This window comes from Coloeus monedula (assembly GCF_965178545.1).
Source record: "Coloeus monedula genome assembly, chromosome: 3".
NCBI lineage: Eukaryota > Metazoa > Chordata > Aves > Passeriformes > Corvidae > Coloeus > Coloeus monedula.
In genome coordinates this window covers 118,547,460-118,573,910 of record NC_138783.1, presented here as the reverse complement: position 1 = coordinate 118,573,910, position 26,451 = coordinate 118,547,460, and the positions used below count along the sequence as shown (strand labels likewise).

General features: G+C 43.9%; 1 protein-coding gene and 1 long non-coding RNA gene across 2 annotated transcripts in view; one reads left to right on the top strand and one right to left on the bottom strand.

Annotated features, from left to right (window-relative positions):
• Window positions 1–1,672: 1,672 nt before the first annotated feature.
• LOC309571153 lies at window positions 1,673–7,899 on the bottom strand. The gene is made up of 5 exons (XR_014226289.1): window positions 7,795–7,899; window positions 6,248–6,768; window positions 6,054–6,149; window positions 3,545–3,584; window positions 1,673–2,058 (listed from the first exon to the last, which is right to left on the bottom strand). It is a non-coding gene; the product is annotated as an uncharacterized lncRNA (long non-coding RNA).
• A 28-nt stretch (window positions 7,900–7,927) lies between these two features.
• Window positions 7,928–26,451, top strand: part of RCAN1 (regulator of calcineurin 1) — a 34,171-nt gene continuing 15,647 nt past the window's right edge. Inside the window, exon 1 of the mRNA XM_082278412.1 lies at window positions 7,928–8,254. Within this exon, the coding sequence (XP_082134538.1) occupies window positions 8,069–8,254 (186 nt within the window). The 5' untranslated portion in view covers window positions 7,928–8,068. The remainder of the gene's footprint in view (window positions 8,255–26,451) is intronic.

The window sequence follows — 26,451 nt, the reverse complement described above, 5'->3', positions numbered from 1 at the left end:
AGAGGAAAGCTGGAATCCAGAGGGCACTCTTTGGTTTCCCACAGGCAGGTTTGGGAATGCAGCGAGGATAAACCCAGACCTGCCCCAGTGGGATCCCGGAGCTCTGGATGTCTGCAGTTCTGTGCTCCCTGCACTCGACACTCAATTACTTAACAATTAATCTCTCCCTCTTCACGCTCCCCCTGTTCACCACCCTCAAGCTCTTTACACTCCATCTGTTTCTAAAATAGCCCTTGGCTAATAAATATGATTTTCTGAGCTGGGCCTGGGGAAGGATTAGTGCACACCTTCTTTCTTTAATAGATGAGTGCAGGTAATTAATGTTCACAGATGTCAGACATTAGCCACCACCGAAGATCCCCTCGCAGTCTGCAGGGAACAACTTTTATCCCTGGGGGTTATTAATTAGGCTGGGCTCTCTTGGATTATTGTAACTTTTTTCCTTCCTGACTGCAGATCAAAGTTGTAGTTTTCTGCAGCCAGAGGTAAGGAAAAAATTCCTTTTTCTCCTGATTTTTTGCACTGGGAATTAGAGGGAAGCTGAGGCTCCAGAAACGGGGTGGCATTTAATTAGGTTCCCCAGCATGGGATGGAGTGAGGGATTTGTCAGGGTAAACACAGACAGGTACAAATTGCCTGTCTGGAGACAAGAATTACTTGTGGTAGAAAACTTGCACGAATTACTTGTGGTATAAAACGTTATCTGTATAAGAATATGAATATAGTATTATGAATAATTATTTATTAATATTGAATATTAATACCTTTTGAGATGGAAAAGAGACACCCAGAACCCCGTAAGTATTTGTATGTGAGCCAGTTCTATATTCTGTTTAAAGTGCTATTTCAGCTGTGGGAAAGACGAAATTGCAAGTAAAAAAATTATATTGGAGGACTTGAATTTTTTACTGCTTTCAGAATACATCTATGTTTGCTATGTTTGTCCTGGGTGCCTTAATTTTCCGTCGGGAAGCTGGTGTGAAATTCCATCACTTCGTGGCTGGGAGGTGTTCGGTCCTCCAATGAAAAGGAAGAGGGAGGGATGCCCTGGTGGAAATCCCGGCGGGTTGGGGTGATGCCATCTGTGCTCAGCGCCCTGAGCTAAGCTGATTAGGGGCAATCCCGGCCCTTCCCAGCTGCTTCGGAATCTTGGGAAGAAGGCAGGAATGTGCAGGGCAGAGGGGGAATTCTGGGTGCTCGGCTGGGAAGCACAGAAATCCAAGAAACACCTCAAGTGAGGCTGAACAAGCAGAGAGAAGAAGGAGATGCACCTTCATGCCGAATCCTACCGGTCCCTCTGTTCCCTCTGCTTTTATGCAGTTCCCGAATTCCCAGCATCCCACAGGGACCGAAGCAGCCCGGACTTAAATTCTGAACGAATCGTTCCAGAGTGTGTAAAAAAACCACGAGAAAAACAGCAACAAAGCTTGCAAAAAAAAAAACAAAACAAAAAAAAAAAAAAAAAAAAACCAAACCAAACCTCTGTAATTTTCGCTATTTTAAAAGTCCTTTAAACCTGCTCATTGCCCGAAAGAATCTTTGATTTTCCTTTTATTTTGGTCAAGCAGCACTATTCTAATGAAGCAATAGAATAACGGAGCAGGCAAGGTAACAAACAGATGTGATATGCAGTTTTTTATTGTTAAGTATCATATCGAATTGGGAAGCAGCAAAGTCCTGGGAACTCTGGTGACTGCCCTGGAACCTCGTATTGGCTCATTTTGGACAACTCCAGGCTTTTGATTCTGCTTGGGAAATCCCTGTCGAGCTCCCTGCACGGAATTCCCTCCTCTCCATCGCTTCCAGAGGCTTTTCCAAGCATTCCTGAGCCCTCCCCAGTCCTTAGCAAAGGGATCCCCCCTCGTTTAAAGACCCATCTTGCTCTGGCGGATTACTGCGGTGTTTAAAGCTAAGAGCCTTTGCAGGGCTGCGGGGCTCATTAAGGAACTGTGATTTCATTATTGCCATCTCCCCCCTCTCCCTCTGCTCCTGGCACATCCCGCGGCACGGAATTTGGGAGGTGAGTGGAAAACTGCTCCGACTTCAGCTGGATTTCACCTGCTCGAGACAAAGAAAAGGCAGTCCTTAAAACCGAAACCCACGCCCCGAGTCGTTCTGCCGAGCGCCCAGGGCACCTTCACACTCAGCATTAAACAAATAAACTCCGTGCTCGATGTTTTCTGGGCTATAAACGCTGCTTTTCTCACATTGCTCTACGAAATGGTATAGCAAGCCTTAATTAGATCCATCAGAGCATTTTACTGGGGAGCCTGGAAATAACTCAAAGCTTTTTGAAGCTCCAAGAGATTTGCTTCACTTTAAATAAAGTATCCAGATTGTTTTGAACTCTTTTTAACTCCTACTACATCAAACTGTCAATTACTTTAAATGTTTCCTGGTTTACTGTGCCTGTTGCTTCTTGAAATAATTTCTTGGAATATAATCCCTAAACACAGCGCATTTGATTTTTTTTAATAGTCTTACATTTCATTTCACCTTTCATAGCTTTTAATTCCCCCCCTCCTCCCCCATTCTGCACCATTCCCACTTGATCTTGGCTTTTATTCCAATTCTTTGGAAAACTCAGGGAACTTTTAAATTTAATATGGCTTTTAAAATAACTACTTCGGGATGTGGTTCAGGGGTGATGCTGGTGGTGCTGGGGTGACAGTGGGGCTGGATCATCCTGAAGGGCTCTTCCCACCTTGGTGAATTTGTGATAATTATGGATTTTGGGAATAAAACCTAGAATATTTCAAAGCAGTAACAAAATGATTTGAGTTGCTGATATAGAAGTAAGTTACATGAACAATTGTTACAATAATAATTTGTCTTTTTTACTGATGTCCATTTTATTTTATTTGCAGGCAGGTTATGCCACAATCTTCTCATTTCTCCTTCTCTGTTTCGTTTTCTTTTTCCCTTTTTCGTTCTCTTTTCTTTTCTTTTCTTTTCTTTTCTTTTCTTTTCTTTTCTTTCCTTTTCTCTTTTCTTTTCTTTTCTTTTCTTTTCTTTTCTTTTCTTTTCTTTTCTTTTCTTTTCTTTTCTTTTCTTTTCTTTTCTTTTCTTTTCTTTTCTTTTCTTTTCTTTTCTTTTCTTTTCTTTTCTCTTTCTCTTTCTCTTTCTCTTTCTCTTTTCTTTCTCTTTTCTTTCTCTTTTCTTTTCTTTCTCTTTTCTTTCTCTTTTTGTTTCTTTCCTTTTCCTTTCTTTTTATTTTTCTTCTTTCTCATTCTTTTTAATATTTCTTTTCTTTCCCATGTTTCCCCTTTCCTTTCCCTTTTCCTTTTTCCTTTTCTCAGAATTAGAATCCCAACCTTCCTCTTTCTCCTAACAGCTTTGACAGAGATTTTATTGGAATTTTGTTGCATTTATTTTTATTATTTCCTTTCAGCAGCTCTGCCTGACAAACCCGTTTGTTCCGCAGCACTCGTGACCGAGCCGTGCTGTAAATCAGTAACCAGGGCTGTTACTGATTGCTCTGAAATCAATGGCTTTTACCTCTCCTGTTATTTCTCTTTCCTGCCTCATTTAGGATTCGACTTACCGGGCCATAGTTGGAAAACCGGGAAGAGGAACGGGGTAACCTGGAATGAAAACAGAGATCTGGGGTGGCATCCAAGGGTGGCAGCGACCTCGGGAGTGCAGCGTGTCCCGGCACGATGGGAACAGAGGGAAAGGCATTCCAGAGCTGCTTCCCAGCTCCCCGGGAATGGGAAGGAGCAGAGAGAGCCACGGGAGGAGGGAGATACCGGTGAAAGAGAAGAGATTGTACTGATAACACCGAACAAAGCCACTGATCTGCATCAGGGACAGGAGCTTCCTGCGTTCTGCCTCTTCCAACCCTCCCTAGCAGCCTCAGCTTCAGCGCTTTTCCAGCCTCCCACCAGCACCAGCGTAGGGAAAACTAAACTCCACTGTGCTGGTTCTGTTTAATGGCATTTTATTTCCATGTTTCATTAGAAGTGGCCCACAGGACCTCACAGAGTTCCACAAGTGCCGGTGACAGGGGCTGCTCCTGGGTCGGGGCAATCCCGGACACGAGCACAGACTGGGAGCAGCCCTGTGGGGAAGGACCTGGGGGTTCTGATCTGCAGTTGTGTCCTGGGTTGCATCACCAGAACTGTGGGCAGCAGGGAAGGGATTGGGATGGTGCCCCTGTGCCCCTGTGCCCAGGTGAGAGCCCACCTGCAGAGCTGCCCCAGCCCTGGGACCAGCACAGGGAGGACGTGGAGCTGCTGGAGAGAGGCCAGAGGAGGCACCAGGATGAGCAGAGGGAGCCAGGCTGGGAGAGCTGGGGGTGCTCACCTGGAGAGGAGAAGGCTCCAGGGAGAGCTCCGAGCCCCTTGCAGGGCCTAAAGGGGCTCCAGGAGAGCTGCAGAGGGACTGGGGACAAGGCATGGAGAGTCAGGAGCCAGGGAATGGCTTCCCAGTGCCAGAGGGCAGGGCTGGATGGGAGATTGGGCAGGAATTGTTCCCTGGCAGGGTGGGCAGGCCCTGGCACAGGGTGCCCAGAGCAGCTGGGGCTGCCCCTGGATCCCTGGCAGTGCCCAAGGCCAGGCTGGACATTGGGGCTTGGAGCAGCCTGGCACAGTGGGAGGTGTCCCTGCCATGGCAGGGGTGGGATGGGATGAATTTTAAGGTCCCTCCAACCCAAACCATTCCAAGATTCTGTGATTCTTCCCTGCCCTGGGACAACTCCTGCTTTTCCCAAATGCAGTTTTACCCTTCCAGTCAGTGGCTCCTTCCCAGGTTGCCCAAAGGGCTTTGCCTCCTGTTTGCTGCATCCCTCCTGAGAGCCTCCTTTTCTGGGATAGTTCACTAAAAATCCTATTCAGTAAAGTCTCCCATTTACCTCTTTGAGGTGCTTTTTATGTGCCAAGCAGCCCCTCTGTGCTCATTTGTCTCAGATGTTCCCCTTAAAAGAGTCTCCCACAGACAGAGGTCTGAGCCTCTCTAACACTAGCCAGACATTTAAAGTGAGTTTATAAAGTACCCAAAATCTCACTACTTTAATTTAACCTTACTTTGAGCAAAGCACCTGCCCTCCAAAGGAAAACAGACGTAAGGGAAATCCCCAGCTCCATTTAACAGTTAAAATGTTGTTAAAGTTATGTTGTATTTCTCGCTTAAATCTGCCTGGGTCTCACTGGGGCCATTTGTTCATGTTCTGTAACAAAAACTCTCCCAGTGTTCCATGTTTTATGCTGGAGCCTCTCCTCACTATTCTTTTTGCTCAGCTAAGCAGATCCAGTCCTGCAAACATCTCAGGACTGTTTCTTTTTTTTTCTCTTAGAGCTGCTAAAGGTGGTTTCACACCTGCTCCAAACTTCTCCCCAAGAAAAATGCTCATCTTAAAACACCACAGGTTTCATTTTTTTGTTGGCTTTTTTTTTTTTAATACATCACTTTTTAACATTTGTTGGTGTTTTTATCAACAGCATTCAAGGAATTCACCATTTACATTCACTCTTTCCAGCTGTATTGGCTGAAAACATCTCATGACTCTGGCTCTCAAAGCAAAATGTCTGTAGCAGCACAACCTAAAGGTTCAGATTGGATTTTAGAAAAAAAAAAATCATGGGATGAGGTGCCCAGGGAGTGCTGGAGTCACTGTCTCTGGGAGTGCTCAGGAGGAGTCTGGATGTGGCCCTTGGGGACAGGCTTTGGGGTGCTGCTGGTGCTGCTGGGCTGATCTTAAAGGCCTCTTCCCACTTCGACAATTCTGGGATTCTGTGATGCTTATTCTTTCTCCAAACATTTTCCATTTAGTTACAGCCAATTTTAATTTAATTTAATTTAATTTAATTTAATTTAATTTTACCTTTTTTTTTTTTTCCCCTTCCTGGCCAGCTACTTTTCCCTTGAGAAACGGGGATTTTTTTGAGGCGGATCCCTGCAATCAAAGCAGCCCTTTGGGGATCCCTGGAGGTTTCATCGTGCCGCTAGATGGTGGTGTCCGTGTTGGGAACGCTTCCCCGGCTCTGTTCCAGGGAGCACTTAGCGATCCAGCTTTTCCTGCGGGTAAATCATTAGCGTTAATCACTGTCACTTACATTGAACGATTGGCCCCAAACATTGCGGGGAAGATCCATTTTTTTTTTCCTGTCTCGCCACCTCTTCCAGTCAAAAGCGTCCGGCGCGTTCCCTTCCTATGCACAAGAAAGGATGAACAATTAAACCCTAAGATTAGGGAGATTCAGGTTTATTTATTTTTTTTTCTGACGTCTGTGACTGAATTAATGCTTACACTTTTAAGCTCTTAAGGCAGGGAGGTCCTTTGGCTCTGGAGTCCTGCAGGGCTTGGTGAGCATGATCTCAGTTGACCTTTAGCCTCAATTAATAGCATAAAATAGAAATAATGACGTCTTTTCACCTTCAAATCTGACACCTGAATTGCAATTAGCAGCTTGTGCCATTAGAGCAGCAGCAGGTAATGAATATTTCACGGTGGTTTTCCTACCAGGGAGATGCCAGGCTGCAGTGACAGGAGTTTATTGCTGGCAGGTTTTGCTTCTTGATTTTTTAAATTATTTGTTACAGCAGATTTCCATTTGGATTCCTCAGGTGGAATTTCTACAGGGGGTTGGAGCTCCTGATGCAGAGAATCCAGAGAGATGCTCCTCAGAGAGGAAAGTGTCACCACTGCTGTGAGGAAGCAGCTCTGACGTCAAAGAATGTGGTTAAAAATGGCCTTAGTTTGGCTGGATTTAGCATTAAACAGTTCGGGCTTGTTCACTGAAGTTACTTTTCTTTTAAGAGACCATTTGCCTGCATTTGAGAACATAAAGATTTATGTCACTTAGCACAAGTGATCACAAAAGTACCCCGTGTTTATCTTATCCCTCTGAAAAAGACTTAAATGGTTCAAAACTGATTAGAGAGTCTGAAGAAATTTGGTACAGGATGTTTGGAGATGTGTGAATGTCACAGTAACTCCATAAAAAACCCCTGTGACCTTTGAAGCTCATTCTTGGGCCTCTCCCCTGGAAGGTGGTACTACATATATGCAATAAGAAATATACAAATATACACATAATATTATATTTTTTAAATATAAATATGTGCATGTATAGTATTAGATATAAAAACATAATAAATATATAATAAAAATGTTTGTCTAGGTCACTTAGGTCAGACTAACCAGCCAAGCACATTTGCAGAATACCAAGGGAAGGACAGGTTGCCCTTAGGGCAGGAAAGAGAATTACAACACACACAGTGGCAATTTTCAGCTGACTTGTTAGTCTTTGAGTAAGGAATTTTTATATTCATCCGGTATTTTTATATAAGTATTTGATATTTATATTATAGACCAGGTTTCTCTGAGCTCCATCCAAGCTGGCCTTGAACACTTCCAGGGATGGGGCATGGAGTACATGTCTTTTTCTCTCTGGCAATAATAAAGTATTATATATACAGTAAATTATATATATACACACGTACAGTATAACATTATACATAGCATATTTTACATGTATTATATATACACCATGTATTGTATATATTCCCACATTTATGTACATCGTTATAGAAAGTACCTTTTTATATACTATACACTGTATATTAGATATATACCACATAGGCACACAGCATATTAAGCACTGAACATTTTTATACAGAGTATGTTACATATACTGTATAAATATACTATATATACAGTACAGACACCATAGGGTACATGTATTACATACGGCATATTATAGACGGTAATTTTTCGTATGTTATATGATATATAGTGCACGCGTATACTACATATGCAATTTGTACTACATGCACAGCACAGATAACACGTACAGTATATTTTACACATATAGTTTATTCCGTGTGTTGCATCCGCGCCGCTCCCTCACGGCGCTGCCCTCACCCAACATGGCGGACGCCGCCTCGCTCGCCACCTGTTGCCGCGGCGATGGCGGCTTCCTATTGGCTCAAACGGCGCGGGGGGGGCGCGGCGGCGGCTTCCGATTGGCTGATGCTGGGCGGGGGTAAAGGAAACAAGATGGCGGGCGGGGGGTGAGAGAAGTCGCCTCCACGACGTCGCCGCGGCCGCCTCCGCTCGCTCCTGGCCATGGAGGAGCCGCCGCTCCGGCAGCCGCTGCCGCCCGGGGAAGGCGAGGAGGAAGGGGAGGAGGAGGAGGAGACGGACGCGGAGTGGAGCTTCGTTGACGGCGAGATGGAGGCGCTGCGGGACCTGCCCACGGCCACCATCGCCTGCAACCTGGACCCACGCGTCTTCCAGGACGGCCCGTACCGGGTGAGCCGGGCCGGGAGCTGTGAGGGGAGCGCGCTGTACGGGGCCGGGGCTGTCGCGGTTCTCTGTGGCCGTCTCCGCCGTCGGGGGGATGAGGGGGCGAGGCTGTGGCTGCGCGTCCCCGCCCGCCCCCTCGGTCCTGCCGGGACCCGGTGCCGGGAGTCCCGTCCCGAGTCCGGGATGAGCTGATCCCGCTCCGCAACTCCCGGGCCGGAGGGTGGAGCCAGGGGGGTCGGGCTCTGCTCCCATGGAACAGGGACAGGAGGAGAGGGAACGGCCTCAGGCTGGGCCAGGGCAGGCTCAGGGTGGACAGCAGCAGGAATTTCCCCATGGAAAGGGAGCTCAGGCCTTGGAAAGAGCTGCCCAGGGAGGTTTGGAGTGCCCATGCCTGGAGGTGTCCCAGCAAGGGCTGGAGGTGGCACTCAGTGCTCTGGGCTGGGGACAAGGTGGGCATGGGGCACAGCTGGGACTCCGTGGCTTTGGAGCTCTTTTCCAACCTCGGTGATGCCGTGATTTTGCGACTTTCAACGCCAACAGCTGTTTTGCTTTGGTTCCTTTAATTCCTGAACCTGTAGTTCACGGTGAAGCTCTACATAAAGCAGAAGTGAAATAAAATATCGCTGGACCAGCACTGAGCGTTGTGGTTAAGGTTTTGTTTGGTGCACCCGATGTTGTGGTTTTGGTCTTTTTTTCTTGTTTTTATTGTTGGTGTTGCTATCAAACCCTTCCATACTGAAGGAGATGCTTAGCTTTTAAACAGATTCGAATTGAATGGAATGGACTTGAAAAATTAGGCAATAATGGTAGTGATTTCTAATCCTGTTAAAATAAATTGGCTGTCTCGTTGTGAAAAACAGCTTGGAGTTGTTGCAGTGTCACAGCTCAGCCCTCCTGGCAGTCACAGTGCCATGGGCAGGGACACCTTCCACTATCCCAGGGTGCTTCAATTCCCATCCAGCCTGGCCTTGGACTCTTCCAGGGATAGGGCTCTGAACACTTGAACCATTTTTCAGTCTTCTTCCTCAATATTCCAATGAATCTCTATCTCCACTTACTTAAATCAGGACAAAGTCTAATATTTCCTTAACAGTACAATAAGAATTGTATTATCTACTTTTTTTTGTATTCTTGCTGAGAGCTGCAGCAGGAAGGAATTTAGGCTGATTGCTTAAAATAATAAATTAATTTGAGTTTCATAATCTCAGCATAAACTGTGTTATCTTTACCATGGATGACAACATGTACAGATACTGCATAAATTACATTTTTAAGGTAAAGAATGGGGGAGAATTGTCTTGAACTTGAATAAATACCTGTCTCCAGGAGGGAAGAAAAGTCTCAAAGTTTTATAAATAACAAAAAATAAAAAAAAAGAAAGACAGGTGGAGGTGCTTGGAACTCGGTGATTTATAAATGTGGTAGGTGCACACAAATTTTTTTAATAGATGAAAAATCAGTTTTGGTGTCTGGTCACTGAATTTCAGCTACTGAAATACATAATTTAGCTTCAGTTAATACAGGCAGGGAGCTGGGAAGAGCTAATAACTCTTTAAAGCTGGAAATAAGTGACTTTTATAGGAACACACATGGACTGGCTGTGTTTTTGATTTATTCTGTTGGCCAAATGTCAGGAAGTTGCAGAGAGAGAAAGTGGGACGAGGCCCTAAGGCTGTATCCCAGATTTTGGAAGTGTGAAAGGTGCCCTCAGCTTTTGGATGGTGTAAGAAAAACAAGGTTGTCTTAAAAGTGAGGAAAATACTGCATTCTCCCGTGGTGTATCCAGTTTTCCTCAGCATTTGGTGGTTCTGGTGTCCAAGGAAATGCAGATGTTTGTCACTCAAATGTGTCAGGTGATGGTGGTCACACTAAAATGTCACTGTCTGGACCACCTGAGAAAGATTCCAAGATAATTTTAAAAGGCTGCACTTGGTTAGGGGGTGAATTTTAAGAAAATTCACTTAGTTTGGTGTAGAAGGTGCACAGAAAAGTCAAGCCTGTGCAGCAGACACTTGTGTGGAACTTGGTGCTGATGAAGGGGTGAGTAAAGGGGTTGTAAAACACAACCTCACAGGTAGTGTTTGTAAATACTCTGTGAATTTTGGTGTGGGTTTGTTCTGTTCTGTGAACTTCCTGCTTTTTCCAGCATATGTAACACTCCTGAAATACCTTTTTTTGGAGTTAATTTTTTTTTTTCCCTTCAGTGGGCCTCTTAATAATCCTGGATTGCCCTACTTGAGGAGGGTTGATCCAATCAAAGGTGAGACAGGACAGCTACTGACAACTATTTCTATTTTGCCCTTCTCAAATAATGATTTGTACTGGAAACACTGCTTGAAAATTCCTGTTCTTCCTCCTTTTAAATTTTTTAATATTTTCTTATTGAGGTGTTGATAATCCCAGTTGAGAAATCTGAAGTTTTAAATGGTTTATGATCAGTCTCTTAAAAACAGACCCTCCTATCAGGGTAATAGTTCTGCTAAATGACAGTTTGTTCTCTGCTTTAATCCTCATAAGAAATAAAAATACCTCTGGAATATTTTTTAATATCAGTCCCAAAATCTTCCAGAGAACACCTAAATACTTGCTCTCAAGTTTTTTATTAAAGCACAATTCAGGAATACCTTTAAATTCTGCTTTTTTTTTTTTAATTGAAGTACAAAAAATTATCTCAAATGAAAACCTTTTTTCCTGATCTTCAAGTTGTCAAATTACCTTGGAAAATTCAGTTTTGGTTTTCTGAACTTTTACCTGGGACCTGCAGCTTTTTTGGTAGTTTTAATGTTGATTGTGTGCTTGAGGAATTGTAATTCTTTCTTCATCCAACGCACAGATGAGTTTCATTTTTAAAACTGTGCTCCTGTGTACTCATTTTTTTCAAAAAGGACGTCAGTAGCGAATTTCCAGAGGCAGCAATTAGGTTTCTGTACCTTTCCATCCTCCTCATGTGATACTCCCATTTTTAAGAGCCTTTTTATGTCAGTAGAGGACACTTTGGGGTTTTTTTTTATGGAATTTGTGCTGTCAAATTCCAAGTGCAGCAGGTAAAACACTTCCCTGGCTCCTGTTATCCCGAAGGGATGTGGCACACTTCCCTGCTGACTTTCAGAGTTCTGGGCACAGCCACAGGAGGGCTAAAGAACTTCATGGCATAACTTCATTTATGCCTCTTGCTAAGTGGGTTACCCAAGTGTGCTCTGCCAGTTTCCATTTCCCCTTCATTGTGGGCACCTCTCATTTGGGAAGTGGCAAAGAGGAGCACAAAGAGTTTCTACAAAGAATTTCATGGCTGGGAAAATAATTGGGTTTTAGGGCTAAGAGAGATTTTTGATGGAGACAGTTTTTCTTAGAATGTGTCGAGTTCCTTGAATTCCTTTAAAATATTTCTAAGATTTTGGGGTGAGTCAAAGAGTCTCCATCTCTGGAAGTGTTCCAGAGGTGTCTGGATGTAGCACTTGGGGACATTTTAGGGTGATGATGGTGCTGCTGGGAACATCACTTCCACCCTTACTGATTCTATGACAATTACCTTAATCTGCTAATTTTTACAAGTTGCTGCAAGTTAATGAACGTAGCAGAAAGTTTTGCATAATTAACAAAAGCTTAAATTCATAGATAAACTGAAAGCAGGTTGTTCTATCATGGTAACAGTTTTTGTCTGGGAAATCTTTGCTGGAAAACTGAATTATTAAAGAAATTCAGCTTGCTGGAAGTGCACTTGAAGTTGGAGTTGAGCCAGTCTGTGTCCTCACAGAACCCCCAGAACTGGCTGGGAAACAGTCTCTGCAATTGTTTATTTAAAAACAAAATATATATATTATATTTGTGCTTGAAGATAAAGCCTAACAAGGTGAGAAATCCCTGCAGTTGTATAACCCAGGAAAAGCAGAGCTGCAGGTGAGCTGAATCCTGGGAATGTTTGTCCAGCTGCCAAATTCTTCTTTTCCTTCAGCTTTGTGTGGTTTCACTGCAGAAAAGCCTTTTGTGAACTCATTGAAAATAAAGCTGTTAAATGAGCCTTGCTTTTAGACATTTTTAATTGCCCTGCAGACCACTGAAATAATCATGAGGTGGATTTTGGGTTTTTAGGTACTTAAGGAATTACTTGTGCTTTACAGGAAGTTTAGCAGATTTCACAGGAGTATTTACAAAACTTTCTTTACAAATAGTACTCGATTTTCTGGTAATCTCTTCCTGCCTCAGCCACATGCCTCATAATCCTTTTACTTCAAGTTTGTGAAGCCTCTTAGATCACATTAAAAAGAAAACATTTTAGAAGTAGATTTCCAAAAAGATGAGTGTTTTTACATGTTTATAGATTTTTGTGACCACAACTCTGCTTTTGGCAAAATATTCCCCAGTGGGAATGTAAAACTTAATTATTGGCATCTGCATATATTTTGAAAGTTTTCATTCTTTCTCTGCCAAAAAAATCTTTTTTTTTGTGACAGTGTTTCTAGTTTTCAATGCTTTTGCTTTCCAAAAAAAGCCCAGGGTTAAGATTGTGGTTCAAAATCACATCTCAGTAATCTGGATTGACTTTGAACAGTAAAACCATTAAAAAAAAAAATGGAAATCTTCCATTATGAAAAGTTTTGCTATAGAACCTCTGGCAGTATGTAGTTAAGTGGAGGTATTTTGAGCAGCTTCAGGTTTGTATCGCACTTGGACCTTCTGTAGGTCTCTAGATCTGGTGAAAATAGCAAAGTAATTATTTCTGTCTCAAAAATCCACTCATTTAAGTCCTTAAAGTGGGATGATCAGTCAGTGCTTCAAGCAAACAATACAAATACTTTTATAGGTAGAAATAAAACTGAAATATATAATACTAATATATTTATTTAAATATTAAAATAACTCTTGCTGCACAGGATGATTGTCGGGTGCCTTAAAAATATCTAAACCTGAAAAGCAACGTTGTAAAGGTGTCACAAATAGCCTCAATGTTGGAGATATTAACAAAAAATACTTCCATAGGATCCAGTGCTCCAATCATTAGCTCAAAGTCTGGAAAAAAGATCCCACATGAGGTCTGAGCCTACCACAGGATTAAGAGTTTAATCTTCCTGGAGTGGAAATTTAGGAAAACATTGTCTGGTGAAATCCCTGGGCACACCAAATCTACATCAGTGCTGTGGAGAGCTTTTCCTTATTTCCTTTGTTTCTGGCTTTTGTAGGAGCAAATTGAGCTTTGTTCCTATACTGCCCCATAATGTTCATAAATTAAACATGAAAACAAGTGCAGAGTTCTAGAGGTGAGACTGGCTTGAAACTCATCCCAAACATCCCTCAATACCATCAGCATTAATAAATTATTAATATCAGCAGTGACTGCACTGTCCCACTCAGAATAGGCTTAGAATTATCAAAAGAAAGTATTTCTAGCAGCAAAAGTTTAATTTTGTGATGGTTTATTGCTGAAGTTGTTTATTCAGTTGGGCAAGTTTCAATAAGCAGTGTTTATAAACTTATAGGTAATACTGGTTATAAATTAATAATGCTACTTGGTGTCATAACTGAAGGTCAGGAGAACTGAAAATGAGGAAAATAATTAAAAACCAATGATGCAAATTAATATATGTATATTAACCAGAAGTTCTAGTCAAGTCTGGGGTTTGTCCTTACATGTGAAAAAATGTAAAATCCCAGGATGGTTTGGGTTGGACGGGACCCCAAGCATGATCCAGCTTGAACCCTGCCTGGGCAGGGATACCTGACCTGGGTGTGTGGGTTTGGTTTAATTTTGGGGTTTATTAATGGTATTTTAACACCTCCCTCAGTGGGCATTTTGGGTAGTTTTCACTGAGGCTGTTTTGGGGTTTTTATCTCTTGTTCTAAGTCTGACCAGCTGCTCTTTTTTTTCCTCCCAGAATATGGGAATATGCTGGGAATGATTGAAGCTGAAATACAGGCTGTGTTCAGTGACCCTGAAGTTGGGACTGAGGTCTAAATTAGGATTTTAAAAATTTTTGTGGGTGTAATGCATAATTAAACTATGGAAGTCATTGTCCTAGAACGTTTGGGAATCCTAGTATTAAAAATGGGGTGGGACTGATTGATGAGTTGTATTTGCCAAGGACAGGGATTTAGGATATGACAATATCCTAAATAAAGTTTGTGGGGTTCTGTCAGCTTTAGATGGGAGAAGAGTAACCCATAAGTACCTGCTTTACACCTTTTGTCTCTTCCTCCCAGCATTTTTTACTGCCAGAGGTAACCAGAATTAATTTCATGAATGATGGGAGTCATTATTTATTACTGGCCCTACTCATAAAAGCAGAGCTGTCAATACTCAGTGAATTTCTTTTATTAAAACAGAACCTCAGGGATGAACTTCCCTCTGCCCTGTGCAGATCTTCAGATGGGTCACAAGTGAAGAGCTGGATTTGGTTTTGCTTTCTGTGGTTTTCTTTGGGGTTATTTTCATGCTGGCAAACACACTCTTGGTTATTGAGCTGAAAGTCCAAACCTCAGGAGTTGGATTTTAGTTCCTTTTTGTTGCTGAAATACAAAAGGCAGCAGGAAAATGCAACCCCCTGAGCTGTGAGAGAGCATCTCTGGTACAGCAGTGGTTTAGGTGTGGGAGTTCAGGGCTCTTTGATAAATGGGTTTATTGATAATGTCTGTATCACACAGCTTGGAAAAAAATAATCCTGCTATCATTAAAAAAAAGAAAAGAAAAGAAAGTTTTTGCGTTTTAGATACAGCCAAGTAAACCAAAATCACTTGATTTTCTTGCATTGACTGAAAGTCTGTCTGGAAACTTCCCCGAAGGTTTGGGCCTGATTTCAAAACAAGTGTCTGTTTATATGGAGACCTCTTAAAATTCAGGCTGTTTTCCAAGTAAGACCTGGCTGAAAGGCGAGGAGAGTTGTTCCTTTCTGTTCTGGAGATGCTGTTTCCTTTCTCTGCAGATAGGAAGCTGAGCTGCTGAACTGCCAGAAGAGGCAAGCTGTATTATTATCATAAATTGATTTTTTCCCTATTTCCATTTTTTTAGCCGTTCATAATTCATACAGTTAAACAAAACACTTCTGTGGGTTTGTAGTTAAAATATCCTCTCCCTTTCTGATAACCCAACGAGTGAGATAATATTATTAAATACCTTAAGAACGACTCCCATCTCTGATTATTTTAGGATAGAATTTTTGATAATTATTCAGAGCTGGCTCTGCTGAGAGCTGCAGTAAGAATATATCCATTACTATGGGGAAAAAAAAGATGAAATAAGAACTAAAATGTCCATTTCTTGCAGGTTGTGATGTTAAATAGTAAGAGAGTTTCTTGTGGCAACCAGAACTTGAGGAGAGCGAATCAGTGGGAATTCCTGAGGTGTTTGCCCAGTTTCTGGGGTGTGTGGCCAGTGCTTTGCAGGATGCATTGGCCCTTGGGCCAGATCCCATCCAGCTGAGAGCCAGGATTGCTTGGCTCATGGAAACTCTGATTAAGGGCTTGAATTTTCCTGAGGCTCCAGGATGAAACAGCTGCTGGGGCAGGCGGTGGAAAGTATGAACAGCTCCTGCTGGGGTTGTGTAACCCAGAGAAAATTGGCTCAGAGCAGGTGAGATCAGTGGGGCCTCTCTAAATCCCTCTGGGTTCGTGTTCACACCTCATCACAGCACTGTGACCCCCCTAAAGGGAGCCCACCCCGAAGGCAGGAACAAAGCTTCCCATCTGCAGTGGGGTATGTTCCCCTTGGGAAAGGTTCACAATCTGTGTAAGGTATAGAACAACTTGAAACACATTTTACAAGTTTTTTCTGGGCTCTATCCCAACATAAAAGCTCTTTACCTCGCCCAGAGCAGCTGAAGTGCAGGAATTCTTCCCAGGAGGTGGTTTAAGGAGGGATTGTTCACGTTTCTTCCTTCCTAAGCTGCCAAAGTCGAATTCTCTTCTTATCTACTACACTGCAATGATGTTTTCATCTCCCCTCGTGGAAAAAAGGCAAATCCAAGCATTTCTATAGCAGAAGTAGGAAGGAGATGCAGAACTGTGTTGGCTTTCAGCAAGTGTGAGTTCCTAACCCAAAACCCACTGTCTGGAATATTCAGGAATTTAAAATGTTTTCAGGACTTATTTTCTAATGCTGATTTTTTTGTCCCTTCAGTCAAAACAGGTGGGTTCTTGCCATATAAATAAATAAATTAAATGCATCCTCAAAGCTCTGTTGTTAAATACCTTAAAAGCTTTAAATGCCAGTGTGCTGCAGATGTGTCACTAATTAATGTATAAGAAAATTACAGTGTATCAGACATTAACCTCACCAAAAATGCAGGTTTTTTGGGATAAATTCCAGACTCTTCTGTGGCTCCTTTTATTATCTTTTATCATCTTACCAAAGCCTGGTTGGACAGGGCTTGGAGCAACCTGGGATAGTGGAAGGGGGTTGGAATTAGGTGATCTTCCAACCCAACCATTCCATGATCTTTATTAGTATTTTTTAAATGCTTTTGAAATTTCCAGGTACACTTCATCTGTTCTTTGAAGTGCAGTAACTTGTAATTGCTTTGGGTTTTTTCCTACCCTCCCAGAACATTCTTAGAAAATATTTTTGAAATTTATCTTCCAGTCTTCCTTCTGTGACTGCAGTGGAAAATGTCATTCTTTAAAGATCACACAAATACCAGCCTGCTTCTGACCAGCTCCTGTGGTTTTCTAAAGCCTCCTGCATTTGTGTTTAATTTTTTATTTCCTTTTGTTTTTCCCTTAGTCACAGAGGATGTGTCAGAGGATGAACACGCAACTTTTGCTTGCCTGGGATGATATCTTTAATATTTGAATTAAACAAATCCTGCTGTCATGTTAGAAGGAGCTAGAAATTAAAACAACCCCAAACACCTGCTGTTTTCATTCTTATCTTTGCTCTCCCTCAAGTTGTAGTTTTGGCATAAAGCAGCTGCATTTTTCATGATAATAAATTGTTAACTGCAGAAGTATTTTTCATCCCACTCCATCAGGATTATGATCATATCTTCACTCAGTGGGACATTTCTTGTACCTGTCACGGCTGAAAAAGCACCATAAAAATGTAGAAAAATACTTTAGGGACAACTGCTTTACCTATTAGAATTTATTTATTATTTTTTTACTTTTCAGAAATGGCAGTTAAATGTGAAAAGAAAAAAAAAAATCCTAAACCTCTGACCCTACAGATGATCCAGTCCTGAAGGTGTGTGGGAAAGCATGACATAGCTGCAAAGTGTTTGCCAGTCAAAGGGAACTAACCAGTGTAAAATAATGTGCAGCTGGTTAATTCTTAGGCACTGCTGGGAGTCCATTTTCCCTTCCACAGTTCACAGGGGTGATTTTGGAGCTCTTTATCTCTGGAAGTGTTCAGAAAAATATTTTTATTTAATGGAATCGTAGGATGGGTGGGGTTGGAAGGGACATCAAGTATGGTCTAATTCCCACCCCTGCCATGGCAGGGACACCTCCCACTGTCCCAGGCTGCTCCAAGCCCCAATGTCCAGCCTGGCCTTGGGCACTGCCAGGGATCCAGGGGCAGCCCCAGCTGCTCTGGGCACCCTGTGCCAGGGCCTGCCCACCCTGCCAGGGAACAATTCCTGCCCAATCTCCCATCCAGCCCTGCCCTCTGGCACTGGGAAGCCATTCCCTGGCTCCTGGCCCTCCAGCCCTTGTGGAGTAGTGGACTTTGGTTAAATTAAGATTATTTTAGTGACCGTCTCTGGTAGATTCCCATGGATTCATCAGTGCAGGAAGTAAACAAAGAGTGAAATCAAGCCCATTGTACTTTGCAGTCTGGGGGGGATGAGGAGGAGTCTGGTGTGACACAGCTGGGACCTGGGTTGGTGCTATTTAGGGATCACTTTGGGCTGGGAAACAAATGCTGACAGTGGGGGCTATTTTTGAAAGGTGTTTTTTTCTCACAGTTCATCAACTACTGGAGTTATTTGTAGTAGATCCATCCTTTTCAGAGCCTTGGTGAGTAATGAAGCAGAAGGGATGGGATGCTTTAAAAGGTAAAATCTAACAAACTCCTAAAGAAATAAATTTTAAAAATCCTTGGTTCTAGGAGGAGCAGATGGAACGATGTGATTGAGTTGTTGATCACTCAGTGATTGCAAGTTGGAAAGCAGAGTTACTTAAATCTTCCTTCTGTGTCACCCTGTCCTGGACCAAACCTGGTTTAAACTCCCCCAGTTCAGTGTTTGGTGCTGATGGTTTAATCATCATTAGTAGGAGAGCAGTTCCCCCATCATTTTATCCTTAAAAATTGCCCAAGTGTAAACTCTAAGCACAAGGGAAAGGATCCTGTGAAAGCTGAGTGACAGGAGAGCAAAATCCAGCTGCACCCATGAGGATCTGGGGAAAAAGATTGGATCAATAAATCTAAACCCAAACAATCACCATAAACAGAGAAGTGCTGAAAGACTTCAATGTGTCAACCCATTCAGGTCGGCCTGAAAGTGAATAATCTTTATTTTTTTAAAATAGATTGGATGTGGGACACCAAATTCACTAATGAGCAGAGAGCTCTGACTGTATTTATTTCATGAAATTGCAAATTATTGTTTAATCTCTCTTCCTCCCCAGTTATTTGGAGTCTCCCTTTCTTGCTGACTGTCCTGGTTAGGACTTTGCCTTGCAAATGGTCTGAGATTTGAAGACTCCCTAATTTGGCATTTCAATCTGTAAAGCCCTTGCAGTGGTGTTGAGGTTGCAAAGGTAGAACTGGAAATGCTGTTGTAAGCTTCTTTTCTGCTCTGCTGGGCAGGTTGGAAATGTCAGCTGTAATTTTCTGTTGGGTTTAGAAACAATCAAGGTGGAGGCTGTTGGATCAAGTGACTTTAAGAAGTGACCAGTTTGTGGTGGTTAAAGATATAAAATACAGTGTTTGTGAAACTCTGCCTCCTGAAAGGGTCTCTGTTAATCGTGCCCAGGCTGTTTTTATGGAGAACACTTGAGCACATTCATGTGCTTTCCTCCTAGTCCAGCTTGTGCAATTAAACACTCCAGGCTTTTTAGAGGAGTAGTTCAATCAAAACCCAGTCCATCTGGAAAAAATGGTAAGCCTCAGCTGGTCACATGGGGATGGGCCTTATGTCAGTGTTTGCTGAAAGGCTGAGCACACAGTACGAGTTTTTCCTTTGACTGGGACATTGTTGTTGCAGGAGCTTAATGAAGTTCCTCAGAAATACCTTGGAGAGTGGCACCAACAGCAAACACACCAAGAATAGCTCAGGGCGGGGCCCTCATGGGAGCTTTGTACCTTTCTGCCTTCACTGGGGAAAAGGATTGAGGGGGATTTTCCAAAACAGGGGTTGGGGGCTAAAAGAACCCGTAAACAATAATTCTGAAAGCAGTCATGGGTCCCAGCACAGGGAGGCCATGGAGCTGCTGGAGAGAGGCCAGAGGAGGCAGCAGGATGAGCAGAGGGATGGAGCAGCTCTGCTGGGAGGAAAGGCTGCGAGAGCTGGGATTGTTCAGCCTGGAGAGGAGAAGCTTTGGGCTGAGCTCAGGGTGGCCTTGCAGGGCCTGAAGGAGCTGCAGGAAAGCTGGAGAGAGACAATTCCCAAGGCATGGAGGGCCAGGAGCCAGGGAATGGCTTCCCAGTGCCAGAGGGCAGGGCTGGATGGGAGATTGGGCAGGAATTGTTCCCTGGCAGGGTGGGCAGGCCCTGGCACAGGGTGCCCAGAGCAGCTGGGGCTGCCCCTGGATCCCTGGCAGTGCCCAAGGCCAGGCTGGACATTGGGGCTTGGAGCAGCCTGGCACAGTGGGAGGTGTCCCTGCCATGGCAGGGGTGGCACTGGATGGGCTTTGATGTCCCTTCCATCCCAAACCATTCCATGATTCATTTTAAGATCAAAACAGGTTTCCAGTGTTGTAAAATGTTCCAAGTGAAGGTTAAGTAATAAATCTGATGGCGATAACACACTTGGATGGAATTTTTAAGGTTTCAAAGAATCCTTTTTTGGTTTGGGTTGGGAGGGACCTCAGAGCCCATCCAGTGCCACCCCTGCCATGGCAGGGACACCTCCCACTGTGCCAGGCTGCTCCAAGCCCCAATGTCCAGCCTGGCCTTGGGCACTGCCAGGGGCAGCCACAGCTGCTCTGGGCAGTGATAGCAGAAGTTGTTTCCAGTGGAATTGCACAGTGGCAGCAACCCAGGTATAAATAATGTGGGAAATGTCCCAGGGAGCTTTAGTATCCCCATAACTGATCTGCATGGTAATCAAAGTGAGATTCCCTTGAATTTCTTTAGGAAAAAGGGAGGAGATGAGGGGCCTGGGAACTACTTTGAAGACTTATTTAAGTTGCACTCTCCAGACTCAGCTGAATCAGAGGCTGGCCAGGACTTTGATCAGGTCTGAGTTGGTCTCACTGCTGTGTGTTGGGTTTAACTGACACTTGAGGGATTTTAGAAACCAGTCAGGCAAGGAGTCTCAGGGAGCTTGTAATTATTTCACAGCCCCTCTATGTAAAAAAACTCTGTAATGTTGTGACTTCCAAGAAAATAATGACATTCAGTAGGTGGTACAAGTATTCAGGGAGGCTTTTTCTGAATTTCCTTTAAATAAAAGTAAAATTTAAAAAAACCCTGGTTTTTAGGCTTCTAAGGCTGGAGTTCTAATAAATCAGGATATGTAGGGAATGGGGTGAAAGATATGTTGCAACATAAGTTTTGTTTTTTCTCATACTTAGGGGAAAAAATAATTAAATCAGAGCTGATATAATGAAGTTGTTAAACTGCTGTTTGTCTCTAAAGAGAGGGAGAGGCACAAGGATTCACAGTTAGAAGCCAGCCCAGGAGAATCTCCTGCTTTCCATACCTTCCAGACTTTGGGAAATGTTTTCCAGGAAAGCTGAGTACAGCCATGAATCACTTATGGAAAACCCAGTGGAAGGAATTAGTCAAATAAATGCTGCAGTGGCCTATCAGGAAATGGGGCAGATTTCCATGATTTTATACAAATCATGGGACATCAATTTTAAAAAGCTCTCATTAAAAGAGCAAGTGAAAAGTTGCTGCTCATTGACTTTCTAAAAATGCTTATTTTGAAATAAATATGACATTTAATACCAGCTAAAAGGGCTTTTCTCTGAACTTGCTTTTCCTCCCTGTATTTTCCTGCTGGCATAATTCAGGAATTTGAGGGGAAACTGGCAGTGAATGGTGTCCTCACAGGCAGTAAACTGGCCAAGGATTTCTTTACTGGTTGCTAATGAATTTATTATTTCATGTTATCAGTGTTAATTATCAGCCAAGTTCTCCAGTCTCTGCTTTGCCCCTGGAAATGCCTGGAAGTGTGTGAACTTCCATGGTTTTCCCACTGGCAGGTGTGAGCTGAGCAGTGTTCATTACTCTGGTGTTACAGAGCCAAAAGAAACCAGAAGTGCCACGAAACAGTGGGGAGGGTGAGGGAGTGCAGCTTTCAGTGTCCTTGGAGTGAATTCTGGGGCAATTTTTGTGATGGGGCTGTGGATCCAAATGTCTGGGGCAGCTCCTGGGGTTTGGAAAGGAGCTGCTTTGGAAAGAGTTCCTTCTGTCCTTTCAGAGATGTGAAGGTGAATATTGAATGCCTGACAGATCCCACTTTTTGCAGCTCCCACTTCCTTGCCAAGAGCTGCCTCTGCCAAAGGTGGTGCATCCAAGATTTTTAGGGAGCTGCAGAGGAAGCTGGTTTGTGTTTGGGTTTTTCTTGATGGCTTGGTGAGAGTTTTTTGTTTTGTTGTGTGCTGGGTTTGGTGTTAGTGGTTTCTTTTCCTGTGGGAACAGCTTGTGCATGGATATATTCTGGATTCAACCAGCCAGCTCAGGTGGAATAGGTTGAATATTTGTTATTAATAAATGAAAGCTGCTGCCTTTATTTTGTGTTCAGCTGTTCTGAACTGTCCTGCTCAGCTCCTGGGCTGCTTTGGGAACAGGGCAAAGTAATGGAATGGTGCTTAAACACCTTAAGTTTCCTTGGAAAGTGGATGGTGCCTCACTTTCAGTTAGATCCACCTGAAGAAATTTTTGACCAGAAAGGGCTTTTAAAAGTTAATTCTCAGCCATTCAAGATCCCACAGAGATGAGCACTCTCCTCCTCTCCAGATCCAAGCTTGACTCTCTCACTGCACCTCTCCGTCCGTTGGAATTCTTATTTCTCCACAATTTTTGTCCACTTTCCAATGCCTCAGAGAACCATTTGGAGCTCTTCCTGTCACTTCTGGCCTTTGATTCTTAAAACCCAAAGCTTGCATCCTCTGCTTTTCATTTCTCCCTTGTCTTTTAACCCTTTTACTTGATGGAAATTTTCTAAGAGGCTCCAGACATTCCAATTTTTGGCCACTCTCTGATGATTTGGAGAAATGTCTCTCAAGATGACTTGAAGAACACTCCCTCTGACTTTAAGGGACATTTTCCTTCCCTGCAGGAGCTCTTTCAAAGGCAAACTCAATACCTTTTTTTTCCAGATCATTCTTGAAAGGATTAAGTTGTGTCCAGAGGAGATTATCCCTGAGTGATGTCTGAATAAGGGCTTTGGGCTCCCAGTCCTTGGAGTGAGTGGAGAGTGCTCCTCAGAAATTCCCAGCCTTTTATCCTGCTCTTTGTTTTCCCCTTTCAGTGAGAACAAACTCAGTGTGGGCTTTCTAACATAACACCTTCCCCAGGCATTCAGCAGCCATAAATATTCCCTGTGTTTTCCAGAGAGACTCTGGCTACTCTGGGCTGAGTGGATTGGAGCTCCCAAGTGCAGGGTGGGGATGAGCAGGAAAGAATTCCAGTGCTGATCGGGCTTTCAGGTGGATTAGGGATAAATGAGCATCATAATTCCTCATCTCGGGTTCCTTTGTTCCAAAATACCAATTTTTGAACAAAGCAGAGAGATATCTGGATTTTCCTTAGAGGGTTTTGTTCTTCCCTCAGCAGGTTTGGTTGAAAATCCTGGATTGCACAGGCGTTGGAATGTTTTTCTAAATGGAATGATTTTTTTTAAGATGAGTAGAAAAATAATTGCTACTAAATACTGAAAACGAAAATGTTTATTTCCTTTTGAGTGCCCAGATGAGGGCAGAATTGTCATCAATTCCCTATGGATCATTTGAGTATATTCCCTGCAGGAGTGGAAACGTGTTGGAAAAAGCCTTTACATTTTGGAACATATCTGCCCCATTCAAAAGTTTTCTAAATGAGGCTGGTGGTTACTCAGATACTCTGTAGTGGAATTTCCAAATGCCCACTTTTGTGTTACCACTCATTGAACAGGAATTTAGTGTTTAATGGTTGGAAATGGAAGTGTAAGTCATGGATTTTTCCAAGGATGGAAGAAGGACAGTGTAGGTATTTATTTTTTCAGATGCTTGGCTGGAAAACTGTCTCCCATGGAATCTGTAAATGGCCCTTGTGTGACAGAGCACAACTCTGGATGTTTTATTTGAATATATTTGGATCTCCTAATGCAAAAATGACACCAGCTCATGCATTTGAAGTTATTAAAATGTATCCTGTAAGTCTTCAGGAAAAACAGCTCCTTCTTGGCACTGCAGTTGGAATTTGCATTAAAAAACCATCAGGGTTTTTTTAATCCCTCAGTGGAGTCATTGTGGAGTGGCTGCAGGTTGTGTGGGAATCCAGCACTTGGCTTCCCAGGAGCCTCCCTGACGTCCACAGCTGCTCCCCATTCCCACCTCCTTGGGCAGAACTCGGGATCCCTCAGCATTCCAGCCTTCTGCTGGAAGGACACACAGCTCCAGGGAGCAGGCCTGCAAATAAATGTTTGTAATTGCAGTAGGAATTAATTGGAGTAGGATTTCTGCCCAGATTCCCCAGGGAATGGACACGGCCCTGAGGCTGCCAGAGCTCCAGGAGTGTTTGGACAGCGCTGCCAGGGCACTGGGATTGTTGGGGTGTCCATGCAGGGCCAGGAGCTGGATCCATGATTTTATGGGTCCCTTCCACTCAGAATATTCCGTAGTTCTTCTTTATTCTTCTTTTGATATAATAGCAATAGATACAGGAAATGTTCTGGAAGATTTTCTTTCTTCTGTCACAGAAACAGCTGTTCAACTCAGATCCAGAAAATTAGGAAGTGAAACTGGAGCAAGCCTGGGTTGCACTTCACAGACCTGGAATAGGTGAGAATTTAAAGTGAAGGAGGAAGAAATAAGGTTGGAACTTTCAAGAAGTTTTTACAACAGTGTGTGGGGACAGGACATGAGGTAGTGGCTTCAAACTGATGGAGGGGAGGGAAGGTTTAGGTTGGCTATAAGGAAAAGAAACTTCTCTGGGAGGGTGGGCAGGCCCTGGCACAGGGTGCCCAGAGCAGCTGGGGCTGCCCCTGGATCCCTGGCAGTGCCCAAGGCCAGGCTGGACATTGGGGCTTGGAGCAGCCTGGGACAGTGGGAGGTGTCCCTGCCATGGCAGGGGTGGCACTGGATGGGCTTTGATGTCCCTTCCCATCCCAACCAGTCTGGGATTAAATGGTAAACAAAATTGTCTTCCAGGTTTTAGGGTTCCCCTGAGGAAAACCTGCTTGTTCCAAACCATTCTCCACAGCTTTTTCATTTGCTGCACAGTAATCAGACTGCTGTTCCTTCAGCAAATGTCATCAGGGAGTAAGAATAGCTCTGGGAGGGCTTGGATCAGCTGGATCCATCTGTGAGGGGGAGCAGCCCATGGAATGACAGCTGTGTATTATCCTGGCTGTAAGGCTGCACCCAATTCTCAAAAGCCATCTGGAACATCTGAGAAGCAGCCTCTGGGAGCAGGGACCACCAAGACCCTCCTCTGAAGAAAGGTGGCACTTGGCTGTTATTGAGGGGAGCAAATAGAATGTTCACTGCAGTGATGGCCCAGGCTGCCTGTTTTACTGCCCTGAGCCTTGAGGAACGTGCATCTGTCCTGGGGAAACTCCAACCTGCAGAATTTGAAGGCCTTCAATAGGAAAATGCAGGTGAAACTAAGAAGGGAAAACTCCCCTGGCCCAGCCTGAGGCCGTTCCCTCTCCTCCTGTCCCTGTTCCCTGGCAGCAGAGCCCGACCCCCCCGGCTGCCCCCTCCTGTCAGGGACTTGTGCAGAGCCACAAGGTCCCCCCTGAGCCTCCTCTGCTCCAGCCTGAGCCCCTTTCCCAGCTCCCTCAGCCGCTCCTGGGGCTCCAGCCCCTTCCCAGCTCCCTTCCCTGCCCTGGACACTCTCCAGCCCCTTTGACTTTCAGAATAGATTTGGAAACAAAGGCTTTTGGTTGCTCAAAGAAAAAATAGTTGGGCTTCTTTAATTGCTTTACCTGAACCTTTAATATGCACTGATTGACTCTTGATTTAGATGTTGAGTAGGGAATACAGACAGGCTGACACAGATTCATTCCTTTTGCTTTTTTTCCCTCTGTACTGACCTTTTGTCTTTACCTCCTTCATTATCTGGAATGTACAAAGTGAGATAAAAATACCTTGACTTTTTTGGTCTTCTCAGAAAAGTTTCAGGGGAGATGGAATCATATTGAACTAAAATTTCCACCTGCCTTTTAGTGTTGCTGTGATGATCACTGTGTGTGTCATCAAGCCAGGGAGCCAAATAAATATTTTTTTCCTCAAGGAATAGTTAAAAGACATTATAGAGTGTATATGTGTTTTGAAGACAGAGTCTTTAATACATCTTGGAATCACAGAATTGGGTTGGAAGGGACCTCAAAGCCCATCCAGTGCCACCCCTGCCATGGCAGGGACACCTCCCACTGTGCCAGGCTGCTCCAAGCCCCAATGTCCAGCCTGGCCTTGGGCACTGCCAGGGATCCAGGGGCAGCCCCAGCTGCTCTGGGCACCCTGTGCCAGGGCCTGCCCACCCTCCCAGGGAACAATTCCTGCCCAATCTCCCATCCAGCCCTGCCCTCTGGCACTGGGAAGCCATTCCCCAGGTCCTGGCCCTCCAGCCCTTGTGAAAAGTCTCTCTCCATCTTTCTTGCAGCTCCTTCAGGTACTGGGATCTGAATCTGGATCCCAACCTTACACAAACACCTCAGAATTTTAACTTCTGAAAACTGCTCTCCTGTAAAATACGTTGTGTCTTTATCACTGCTCTTACACATGAGATCAAAGCTGATCTCAGCTTATTGGCTCTGGATGCTTTTAAATCATAAACCATATTTTGCTTCAGTGTTCTGTATCTCATTTATGTTGTGGCTACTGCTGCTGCCAGCTCCAGTATGGAAGGCAGGGATGGGGAAAGGATGTGCTTCCTTTGGGGACATCTGGATTGGGGGAGC